The 12,668-nt window shown below is 38.7% G+C and overlaps 1 protein-coding gene across 1 annotated transcript; it reads right to left on the bottom strand.

Annotated features, from left to right (window-relative positions):
* Positions 1–7,817: 7,817 nt before the first annotated feature.
* On the bottom strand, positions 7,818–11,872 carry LOC125401325 (olfactory receptor 11H7-like). Its single transcript, XM_048435563.2, has 2 exons — positions 11,778–11,872; positions 7,818–8,772 (listed from the first exon to the last, which is right to left on the bottom strand). The coding sequence occupies exons 1-2, from the start codon at positions 11,870–11,872 to the stop codon at positions 7,818–7,820; spliced, it is 1,050 nt and encodes a 349-aa protein (XP_048291520.2).
* Positions 11,873–12,668: the final 796 nt, after the last annotated feature.

A 12,668-nucleotide genomic window follows, 5' to 3' on the forward strand; every position in this document is an offset into this window, starting at 1 on the left:
TCTAATTAAAAATGGGTACAGATATAAACAAAAAATTCTCAACAGGGGAAACTTAAATGACCGAGAAACAAATATTCAACATCCTTAGCCACAAAGGAATTGCAAATCAAAACTGCTTTGGTATTTCATCTTAAACCTGTCAGAATGGCAGTGACAGCATATGCTGGAGAGAATGTGGAATGAGGAAAACACTCCTCCATTGCTGGTGGGAGTACAAACTTGTATAAACTCTATGGAAATCAGTATGGCAGGTCATCATAAAGATGAAAATTGGTTTACTTTAAGATCCAGCTATACCACTCTAGGACATAAATTCAAAGGATGCCCCATTCTACCACAAGGACACTTGATCAGTCATTGTTTTGTTCATAATAGCTGGAAACTGGAAACACCCTAGATATTCCTCAATAGAAGAATGGGTAAAGAAAATGTGGAACATTTGCACAATGCAGTATAAAAATGACATTCTGAAATTTGTAGGCAAATCGATGGGAACTATAAAAAATCATCTCGAGTGAGGTAACTCAGACCCAGAAAGATAAGTATTCTCTGTATTCACTTATATGTGGATATTAGTCATTAAATAAATGATAAAAAGTTATAATTTATAGACCCAGAGAGGTTAGGTATAGAGGAAGGGACTGGGCAGGAGACACATGAATCTATCTAAAAGGGGAATACAGAATAGATTTTGTAGGTGGACTGGAAAAAGGGGTGATGGGAAGTAAGTGGGGAGGTAGAGGGGAGATGAAGTTGAGGGAGGAAATTTAAAGAGACACAGCTAGAGTTGAGGGCTTATTAAGAGATGGTATTGAAACCCAGAGCAGTGGAAACTTCCCATAATACATTAAGGTGATCCTAATGAAGTCTCCAAATAATAAGGGACTCAGTTGATTGTCCTTGTCATCAAACTGATTGTCTCTTGTCATCAAACGAGGCTTCTAATATTGGGATCAGGTGACATAAATTGAGTTGTTGTCTAAAGGAAACCAAGGGAAATTCCCAAATAACCCAGGCTGCTGCCAAGACAATAGTCCACTTTCCAAAAACTGACATCAAGGTCCCATTTCTGAAGACAAGACCCACACAATTCACTGAACATACGTCTAGCTGGTGTCTGCTTAGAACCTTCACTCCCTGTGTTCTAGCATCTTTGCTATGGGAAGGTACTCTGTGAGCTACCAAAAGAGAAACATAGACAGCAACCCATACAAAAAACCTTTGATCTACAATGTTGCCATGCCTGAAAATATGCTGGGACAATAGTGGCACAAATCTTGTGGGAGTTATCAATGTCTGATTTGATTTAAGGCCCATTTCATGAAATGGAACCCACACCCATTGGAACACTGCTTGGGTGACCAAGAACCAGCGATTAGATATCTCAGAGACCTAGGGTAAAAACAAATACTACTAGTCTTAAAAAAGAAGTAGTGATTAATAACCCTAATTGATATTCTGTTATACTCATAGATCAATGTCTTATTCAGCCAACATCAGAGATGCTTCCTCCTACAACAGGTGAGAACAAATACAGACTCACAGGCAGATATTATGCAAAGGAACAGAGAAACCATGGTGCACACAGCTCTAAATGGAATGTCTTCATAAAGTCCCTCTCCCAGAGCTCAGGGAACCCTGTGGGAGAGGAGGCAGAAAGAGTACAAGAGCTGGAGGTGATGGAGGGTACCAGGAGAACAAGGTCCTCTAAATCAACTGGGCAAAGTTCATATGAGCTCACAGACAACAAAGCAGCAACCACAGGACCTGCATAGGTTTCCACCAGGTCCTCTCTATATATAAATAGCTTCTAATTTTATGGGACTCCTGAGTGTGTGAACATGTGGGCCTATTATTCTTGTGCCTTCTCTTGGGGCTCTTTTCATTCTGTTGGCTTGCCTTGTTCAACTTCAATGTGATGGGTTTTGTTTTATATATTCTATGAGAAAATAATCTATTTTCATGAAAAGGGAAAAGAGAACAACAACGACAACCTATCTATGACTGCCAAAACTTTTTTATGAGAGAATAATTTATTTTTATTTTTTCTAATAATTTTTTGTTAGTTTATAAATAATACCATTCAAAATTTCCACTTCCTCCCCTCTTCCCACTCCTCTCCTACTACCCCCCTCCCTTTCCCCTTCTCCCTCCACTCCTAAGAAAGAGCAGGGAACCCAAGGCCCTTCTCCTTCTATCCAGGCTTAGGAAGGTATGCATCCAAATAAAATAGGATCCCCAAAAACCAATACATGCAGTAGAGACAAATCCCAGTGTCATTATCATTGGCTTCTCAGTCTGCCCCAATTGTCAGTCACATTCAGAAGGTCCAGTCTGATCCCATGCTTGTTCAGTTCCAGTCTAGCTGGTTTTGATGAGCTCTCATTAGCTCAGGCACATTGTCTCAGTGGGTGAACCAACCCATCATGGTCCTGACTTCCTTGCTCATATTCTCCCTCCTTCTGCTCTTCAACTGCACCTTGGGAGCTCAGTTCAGTGCTCCTATGTGGGTCTATGTCTCTGTCTCCATCCGTCACCAGAGAAAGGTTTTATGGTGATATTCAAAATAGTCATCAGTCTGATTATGGGACAAGGTCAATTCAGGCACCCTCTCCTTCACTGTCCAGGGTCCTAGCTGGGGACACCCCCGTGGACACCTGGGAACCCCTCTAGAGTCAAGCCTCTTGCCAACTCCACAATGCCTGCCTTAATTAAGATATCTTCTTCTCTGATCCCATATCCATTCTTCCTCCATCTCAATCATCCCACTCCCCCAAGCTCTCCCTAACCCTCCCCCTCTCCCTTCTCTCTCCCCCTCTCCCCTTCTACACCCCCACCCCCACCCGCATGATCCCAACTTTTACCTGGTGATCTTGTCTGCTTTTAATTTTCAGGAGTATCTATATATGTTTTTCTTTGGGTTCACCTTATTACTTAGCTTCTCAGGATGGTGAACTATAGGCTCAATGTCCTTTGTTTATGGCTAGAGTTCACTAATGAGTGGGTGCATACCATATTCATATTTTTGGGTCTGGATTATCTCACCCAGGATAATGTTTTCCATTTCCATCCATTTGCATGCAAAATTCAAAATGTCATTTTTTTTAACCTCTGAGTAGTACTCTAATGTGTAGATGTGCCACACTTTTTTTTATACATTCTTTCATTGAGGACCACCTAGGTTGTTTCAAGGTTCTGGCTATACAAACAATGCTGCTATGAACATAGCTGAACAAATCCAAAGTGGTTGCACAAGTTTGCATTCCCACCAGCAATGGATGAATGTTCTTCTTATGCCACATCCTATCCAGCATAGGTTATCATTGGTTTTGGTATAGGAGGGTCTTCTTTCTATGTGTTGCTTTCATTGGTTGAATAAAGAAAACTGCCTTGGCTTTTGATAGGGCAGCCCTTAGATGGGTGGAGAATACAGAACAGAATTCTGGTAGGAAGATGGCAGTGTGGCAGATGCCATGGCTCTCCTCTCTGAGATGGATGCTGGTTAGACTCATGCTAGTAAGCCACAGTCAAGTGGCAATACACTTTAATAGAAATGGGTTAATTAAGATGTGAGAGTTAGCAGATATGAGGGAAGAAATAATGGGCCAGGCAGTGTTTAAATGAATATAATTTGTCTGTTGTTGTTTCTGGGTATAAGCTAGGCAGGCAGCCAGGAGCTGAGTGGCGGGAAGCGGCCTGCTGCTTCTCATTGCAACAGGTGTTTTTGATTTTAGCCATTCTGACAGATGTAAGATGGTGTCTCAAACTTGTTTTGATTTGCATTTCCTTATAGCTAAGGAAGTTGAACATGACCTTAAGTATCTTTTGGCCATTTGAAATTCTATTGAGAATTCTCTGTTCAGTTCAGTACCCCCATTTTTAATTGGGTTATTTAGAATTTTATTGTCTAGTTTATTGAGTTCTTTATATTTTTGGAGATCAGACCTTTGTCTGATTTGGGGTTGGTGAAGATCTTCTCCCATTCAGTAGGTTGCCTTTTTGTCTTAATGACAGTGTCCTTTGCTTTACAGAAGCTTCTCAGTTTCAGGAGGTCCCATTTATTTATTGTTGCTCTTATTGTCTGTGCTTCTGTGGTTATATGTAGAAAGTGGTCTCCTGTGCCCATGTGTTGCAGGCTACTTCCCATTTTCTCAGTGTGGTCAGATTTATATTGATGTCTTTAAACCATTTGGACTTGAGTTTTATGCATGGTGATAGATATGCATCTATTTTCATTCTTCTACAGGTTGACATCCAGTTATGCCAGCACCATTTGTTGAAGATGCTTTCTTTCTTCCATTGTATAATTTTAGCCTTTTTGTCGAAAATCAGGTGTTCATAGGTTTGTGAATTAATATCCGGGTCTTCAATTCTATTTCATTGGTCAGTGTCTCTGTTTTTATGCCAATACCAAGCTGCTTTCATTACTGTGACTCTGTAATATAGTTTGATGTCAGTAATGGTAATGCCTCTCTAAGTTTCTTTATTGTAAAGGATTATTTAGGCTATACTGGGTCTTTTGTTTTTGCATATAAAGTTGATTATATTCTCAAGGTCTGTGAAGAATTTTGTTGGGATTTTGATGGGGATTTTATTGAATCTATAGATTGCCTTTGGTAGAATTGCCATTTTTACAATGTTGATCCTACCAATCCAAGAGTATGGGAAATCTTTCAGTTTTTTGGTATCTTCTTCTATTTCTTTCTTCAAAGACTTAAAGTTATTTTCAAATAGACCTTTCACTTTCTTAGTTACTGTTACCCCCAAGATACTTTATGCTATTTGCGGCTATTATGAAAGGTGATGTTTTTCTGATTTCCCTCTCTGCTTCTTTGTTCCTTGTGTATAGGAGGGCAACTGATTTTTTTTAGTTGATCTTGTATCCTCCCACATCACTGAAGGTATTTATCAGCTGTAGAAGTTCTTTGGTAGAGTTTTTGGGGTCACTAGTGTACACTATCATATCATCTGCAAATAACGAAAGTTTGACTTCTTCCTTTCTGATTTGAATCCCCCTGATCTCCATATGTTGCCTTATTACTATTGCTAGAACTTCAAGCACTATATTGAAGAGATATGGAGAGTGGATGGCCTTGTCTGGTTCCTGATTTAAGTGGGATGGCTTTGAGTTTCTCTCCATTTAATTTGATATTAGCTGTTGGCTTGCTATATATTGCTTTTATTATATTTAGATATTATTCTTGTATCCCAAATCTCTCTAAGACCTTTATCATAAAGGGATATTGAATTTTGTCAAATGCTTTTTCAGCATCTAATGAAATGTTCATATGATTTTTTTCTTTCAGTTTATTTATATGATGGATCACATTGATAGATTTTTGTATGTTGAACCAGCCCTGCATTTCTGGGATGAAGTATCCTTGATCAAAATGGATGATTTTTGGATGTGTTCTTGGATTCGTTTTGCCAGTATTTTAATTTTTGCGTCGATGTTCATGAGTGAGACTGGTCTGTAGTTCTCTTTCTTGGTTGTGTCTTTGTGTGGTTTTTGTATCAGGGTGACTATAGCTTCATAAAAAGAATTTGGCAATTACTCTTCTGTTTCTATTATGTGAAACACATTAAGGAGTATAGGTATTAGCTCTTCTTGGAAGTTCTGGTACAATTCTGCATTGAAACCATCTGGTCCTGGACTTTTTTTGGTTGAAGGTTTTTTGACAACAGCTTCTATCTTCTTGAGACTTATAAGTCTATTTAAATTGTTCACCTGGACTTGATTTAATTTTTGTATATGGTATTTATCAAAAAATGTCCATTTCTTTTATATTTTCCAATTTTGTGGAGTACAGGCTTTTATGGTAAGACCTAATGATTCTCTGAATTTCCTCAGTGTCTGTTGTTATGTCCCCCTTTTCATTTCTGATCTTGTTAATTTGAATGTTCTCTCTCTGCCTTTTGATTAGTTTAGATAGGGGTTTGTCGAGCTTGTTGATTTTCTCCAAGAATCAGCTTTTTGTTTTATTGATTCTTTGGATTGTTTTCTGTGTTTCTATTTTGTTGATTTCAGCCCTCAGTTTGATTATTTCCGTTTTCTACTCCTCCTGGGTGAATCTGCTTCTTTTTATTTTCCCTGGAGCTTTCAGGTGTGCTGTTAAGTCTCTAATGTGAGCTTTCTTCGTTTTTTTTTTGTTTTTTTTTTTTTGTTTTTTTTAGTGTGGGCACTTAGTGCTGTGAACTTTCCTCTTAGCACTGCTTACATAGTGTCCCATAGATTTGAGTATGTTGTGTCTTCATTTTCATTGCATTTAGGGAAGACTTTAATTTCTTTCTTTATTTCTTCCTTGATTCAGGGATGTTTCAGTAGTTGACTGTTCAGTTTCCATGAGTTTGTAGGATTTCTGGGGGTGGAATTGTTGTTGAATTCTAACTTTACTCCATGGTGATCCAATTAGACACAGGTGGTGACTACAATTTTTTGTATTTGTGGATGTTTGCTTTGTTACTGAGTATGTGATCAATTTTCAAGAAGTTTCCATGAGATGCTGAAAAGAAGGTATATTCTTTCCTATTTGGGTAGAATGTTCTATAGATGTCTGTTAAGTCCATTTGATTCATTACATCTGTTAGTTCTCTTAATTCTCTGTTAAGTTTCTGTCTATTTTACCTGTCCATTGGTGAGAGAGGAGTGTTGAAATCTTCTATTAGTGTGCGGGGTTTGATTTGTGATTTGAGTTCTAGTAGTGGATCTTTTACATATGTGGGTGCTTTTATATTAGGGGCATAGATATTCAGGATTGAGACTTCATCTTGATGAATTGTTCCTGTTATGAGTATGAAGTGTCCTTCTCCATCTCTTCTGATTGATTTTAGTTTGAAATCAATTTTTTTAGATGTTAGGATAAGTACACCTGCTTGCTTCTTATGTCTGTTTAATTAGAAAACCTTTTCCCAACCCTTTACCCTGAAGTAAACATCTTTGAGGTTGAGGTGTTTCTTGTTTCAAAAATGACCGGTGTCCTCGTGTCTGTCTATGTGAGCATGTGTTTTTAAATCTCCAGCCTAATTCCAGTATTGTGAACTGCCATAGGGCAGGCACCACACTACAGGAATAGTACTGTAATACACTAAGTACAGACACTGCAGGACCATAGTACACGTACTAGTATGGACTTTAAAACAATTAATATAAATATCACAATATAAAACATTTTGCACACATTAAAAGTCCCACAGTCTTCATAAATTCAAACTCTTTAAAATACATTCTATTTAAAAATCCAAAGTCTCTTTTAAAATCTAAAATCTCCTTAAAAATTCAGTCTCTTAACTGTGGGATTCCATAAAATAAAAAAATAAGTGAATACTTTCTTCCTTCAAGAGGGAAGAACCAGGGCACAATCACAATCTGGACAAAGCAAAACCAAACTGCAACAGTGTTTATAACTCAATGTTCAAAGTCTGGGACTCACTCACGATCTTCTGGGCTCCTCCAAAGTGCTCGGGCCACTTCTCTGACTCCATCCTTTCTATCACATATTGATTTGTCTTTTAGACTTGCCCTGGCTCCACTCTGCACCCGCTGGGCTATCTCTTCAGTTTTGACATTTTTCTTGTTTTTTGAGACATGATTTCATCATCTATTTTCAGCTGGCCTCAAACTCATAGAGTTCTACCTCTCTCTGCCTCCCAGTTACTGAGATTAAAGGTATGTATTATTTTGCACTATCCAGAATAAAGAAACAAGATCCATTTTTATTTTGATTTATGTGTATCTGTGTTTGTGTGAGGTTGTGTCACATATGTGAAGATTCCTTTATAAGCATTTGCTTTCCCACAGTTTGGTGTAGAAACCCTATTTATGAGTTTTGCATAACCCTCTTCCCACAGAAGACCCTATGGAGAGCATATTTCATGTCCTTGTTACGGAGGCTATAGATAAAAGGATTTAAAGCTGGTGTCACCACAGAGTATATCAGTGTGATAATTTTATGCATAGCAACTGAGTTGCCAGATGTGGGACTCACATACATCACCATTATGGTTCCATAGAACAGAGACACTACCAGCAGGTGGGATCCACAGGTCGAGAAGGCCTTTTGTCGTCCATCTGAAGAGGGAACCTGAAGAACAGCTCTGAGCACCAGGGTATAGGATCCAAGGATGTACAAACTTGTGAGGACAATGATAAGAGTACTTATAGAATAGAAGATGTGCCTTATGACGGGTGTGGGTGTACAGGACAGTGCTATCAGTGGGTCCACATCACACAGAAAATGATCAATGATGTTGGGACCACAGAACGACAACTGAGAAATGAAAGAAATGGGAATCACATATCCAAAAAACCCAATGATCCAACAGAGGGAAACCAGGGTACTGCAGAATTTCCTAGTCATAATGCAAGGATAATGCAGTGGGTAGCAGATGGCTAGATACCGATCGTACGCCATGGCACAGAGGAAGAAACATTCTGTTGTGCCCAGGGAAAAGAAGAAGTAGAACTGTGTAAAGCAGCCAGAGAAGGACATAATCTTAGTTTTGGAAAGAAAGTTGACCAGCATGTTGGGGACTGTGCAGTTCACGTACCAGATTTCTAGGAAGGAGAAGTTGGCCAGGAACATATACATAGGGGTGTGGAGTTGGTGGTTCCACCTTACTGCACAAATGATGGCCATATTCCCAGTCAAAGTTATCATGTAGACCAGCAGGATCAGTGAGAAAAGTGTGATTTGAATCTTCCAGGGACCAGGAAAGCCCAGCAAGACAAAATATGTCACTGTGGATGCCTGTGACTGATTCATGAGCAGCAGCCTGTGGAGAGAAGACAGATAACAAGGAGTTTCTTTGTTGGTGAGACATCTTGAAGCTTCTCTGAGACTAAGGGTTTGACTCATGAAGGCAAATACATTGAATATTTAAAAATAAGCCTTGAACTTATCTTGTCCTATTTCTGGTGAGTCCTTCAGCTTCACAGATGAATTCTAAGCTTTGTGAGTTTTCTGTGGCAGTAGAGGAAGATCAATTAAATTTAATCTTTGTCAATTTAGTGATATATCATGTTCTTAGCAAAAACCCGGGGATTGATCCCCAGCTCCAAAGAAACAGGTACAAACGATCAAATAAGAATATTTAAACAGTGGTAAAAATGTTTGATTTATGCTGGCCTGGTTCTCACTGAATGCTCTTCAGAGACAACCAAAGTGCCATCGCCTTTCAATGTGAGGACTGTACGCCATTATTTTTAGTAGAGTTTGTATTATTTGCAGGCTTCATAATGACACTATTCAGTATTTTGAATCTCCTTCCATAGGAGACTTCATTTTTGAGTATGTTAAATAGTAACAGGAGAGATAGGCCAATAATCGTATTTTTTTATGCAGTTTGCCTTTTCTATTTAAAGATATTTGTATTATAATTAATTTATAATTTTATAAGTAATTCTTTGTTTTTAGCAATTAAACCTCTATTATTATTCCATTCTATTCCACATGGCAATTTATCATGCTTCAAATACATTTGAAAGTGTTGTATTGCTGGGTGGTGGTGGCACACACCTTTAATCTTAGCACTCAGGATGCGGAGGCAGGTGGATATCTGTGAGTTTGAAGCCAGCCTGGTCTACAGAATGAGTTCCAGGACAGATAAAGCTACACAGAGAAATCTTGTTTCAAAAAAACAACTAAAAAATATTTGTATTAAAAATGGACATAATGTATGAGCGTGTATGGGAACATTTATGAGATTTTCCCCTAAGGCACTTCTTATTAGTTTCAGAACTTCACCTAAGGTTTATTATTTAGAGCCTAACTTAGTTCACTTAAAATATGTTTAATATTAAAAAAGGTAGAAAAAGAAAAATAGTTATTTCTAAATAAATTTTACTCACATTTCAAAACTTCCCCCCTCTCTAGAACATAGTAATCACAGATACGTTTGCCTTCTTTTTTATAAGCACATGCTGATTGTACAGAACAAGAGGGTTATTATTCTCTGGCATATACTCAGGCTATTACAGCTCTGTGAATTTCACTTCTCTTTTCAGTTCATCCTCCCTCAAATTCTTTTAGTTTTCTTCCTCTTCTGTCATAGTTTCCAAGAAAAAATACTCTTAAGGCTCATGCTGAGGATGTAGGTAAATGTGGGGATGTAGCGAAGTATTTGTCTGCCCTGGCTTTCATTACCTGTGCTATACAAATAAAGAAAAGCAAAGAAAAAAACTGAAAAGAGGAAGAAAGAAAAAGCAAAAGAAGCAGAGCATGGAGAAAGAGCACAACCATAGCTGTAGGATATGAATAAAATCCTTTCAAATGACTTTCTACAGCTAGGGTTTTATTATGTACAGTGCTGGCTGGCCTGAACCTTGCTATGTAATCTCCTAGGCAATCTTTGGAACCTTCAGTCTTTTTGTCTTAGCGTTCTGAGTGGTAGATACACCCATGAGCATCATGTCTGTCTAAACAAGTGTTTTAAACTTTTTACTTAGTAAGAGCAGTGTTTGAGGTATAATTTTTTTTTTAATAGAACTGGTATATGTAGCATTTTTAGTACCCATTGACCGTAAAAAAGCAGAATCAGGCTATTGCAGAAACGCTGTTAGATGAGGTTAATATACCTGAGGTGGTGCAGCTGCCACAGGAGTGGCCCATTAGTGAGAACCCAAGCTAATGGTGCCAACTGCGCTTCCTTGGTGTGGACAAGAAGCCATGAAGAGAAGGAGAGAGTGATGAGGATGAAGAAGTTTTCAGCTTTTAAAACTAAAATTATTAAGAAGTAAACCAACCTATATTGAGGCTCATTTGGTAAGACAATAAGAAAGAATGCTCCCCACTGCAGAAGCAACCACACAATGTGCTGCTTTCCATGTAAGAAACCTCTTCTCAACAGAATTCCAATAGTCCCTTTACCTGGAATGAAGCAGCAACAACAATGGCTTTGAACTGAGGGTCATAGATTTTGATCCCAGGTCAAAATATATAAGTCTGAGCTGCATGTGTGTCAGTTATAGATTACTTTGTTGACATTAAAAATGAGTGTTGATGAGGATTAAGAATTCACGTAGAATGCAATGGAATGCATGCAAGGGAAAGCTTTAGTCACTGACACCAATTTGATGTTACAGCCACAAGTGCCTTCTCTTTCTTCTCCTCATCCTCACTTTCTTCCTGTTTTTCCGTCTCCCCTCAAGGAAGTGGTCTCTATTTCCAAGGCCTCCCTGTACAGCTCAGACTGGTGTCGAACTCAAAAACTCTTTTATTCCTTCAATGCTTGCTGTACCAGTGCATCATAGTGCATGCAGTGCATCATAGCGTATATAGTGCAACATATTGCATCCAGTGCATGCAGTGCATCGTAGCATATATAGTGCAACATACTACATCCAGTGCATGCAGTGCATTATAGGGCATCTGGTGTATCCTGTGCACACACCACCACACCCAGAGCCTTTCCTATTGGACAGTGCAGCAGATAAAGTTATAACTGAGAAAGAAAAACAATAGCATCAAATGCTGGTTTCTATTTCCCTCTCAGTGGGCAGAGTCATTCCCTCAGTATTCTGCACAATACTGTTGAAAGCCTTAGCTTCCGTTGCCTTAGCCACCTCCTTGAGGGGAATCCTGTGCATGACTTCGTTCATGTTTCGCACATTGGCTTTAGAGTTGGTAAATTCCATGGCGATCTAAACATTCTGAATAATTCTTGTCCTTCAGTTTTGAGCAGAAGGACAAACTGATATTCTTTGACAGCCCCTGGAGCATATTGCATGAAGAGATGTATTGGTAAGCAGGCTCACCTCCCATGCACAACAGCATCAATGCCTGTCAGGCATGAGGTCATCCTGGAGTCTGTATAAGGCCACAGAGCTTCCCTCCTTTCCCGGATCAAACACGGAGGCTGTGCTTAAGCACCTCATACATTACTGATCTGCTTCTTCTTCACTACGACAGTGTGGTGATGTTTCTCACTGTGTAAAGATCATGTGTTAGCCCCAGTTTGCTCCCTCTGTTGTCCACTGTTGATATTTCTCCACTTTCTGTTCAAATGAACCTATTATTTCTCATGTTGTCCTTGGGGACATCTTTGCTTCTTATCAAGGGGTTTCATTAATATTTTTGATAAATTGAACTACAGGGATTATTGAAGATAATATGCCACAGATCCCATAGCCTCTTGAAACCTGTCATGAGATACATAGATGCCCAATTAGACCACCTTCATTTTTAACCTTTCTTTATTGAATTTTATTTTAAAAATTTGTTTCTTTTATTTTTTAAGATTTCATCATTTGCTCCTTCCCTGTTCTCCCTTCAAACGGTTTATATCTACCCCTTCTTTATCCTTTCAAAAGACTTCATTTTCCATTAATTGTTGTTACACACATGAACACACACTACTATATACATAAACACAATCTGATAAGTCTGTATAGCTAACTTATGTGTGATTTTAGAGATAACCATTTGATTTTTTATAATTAACTGACATATTCTTCCTGGGGGAACACTGTTTCTTCTGCTCTGAGCTTAACTGCTTGTAGAACCAGAAGGTTTCATGGAAGCTTCCAAAAGAAGGAAACAACCAACAGTCTCTCTAGCTCTGATGCCCATGAACGGTGACCACCAACACGGTACAATTACTCAAAGGCTGCAGTAAGTGGCAGACATACCTTGTTGGTACTCAGCAGCTCTCTAATTGTGCTTCAGACCTGC

This window comes from Myodes glareolus, chromosome 12, assembly GCF_982192425.1.
Source record: "Myodes glareolus chromosome 12, mMyoGla1.1, whole genome shotgun sequence".
NCBI classification, from domain to species: Eukaryota; Metazoa; Chordata; class Mammalia; order Rodentia; family Cricetidae; genus Myodes; species Myodes glareolus.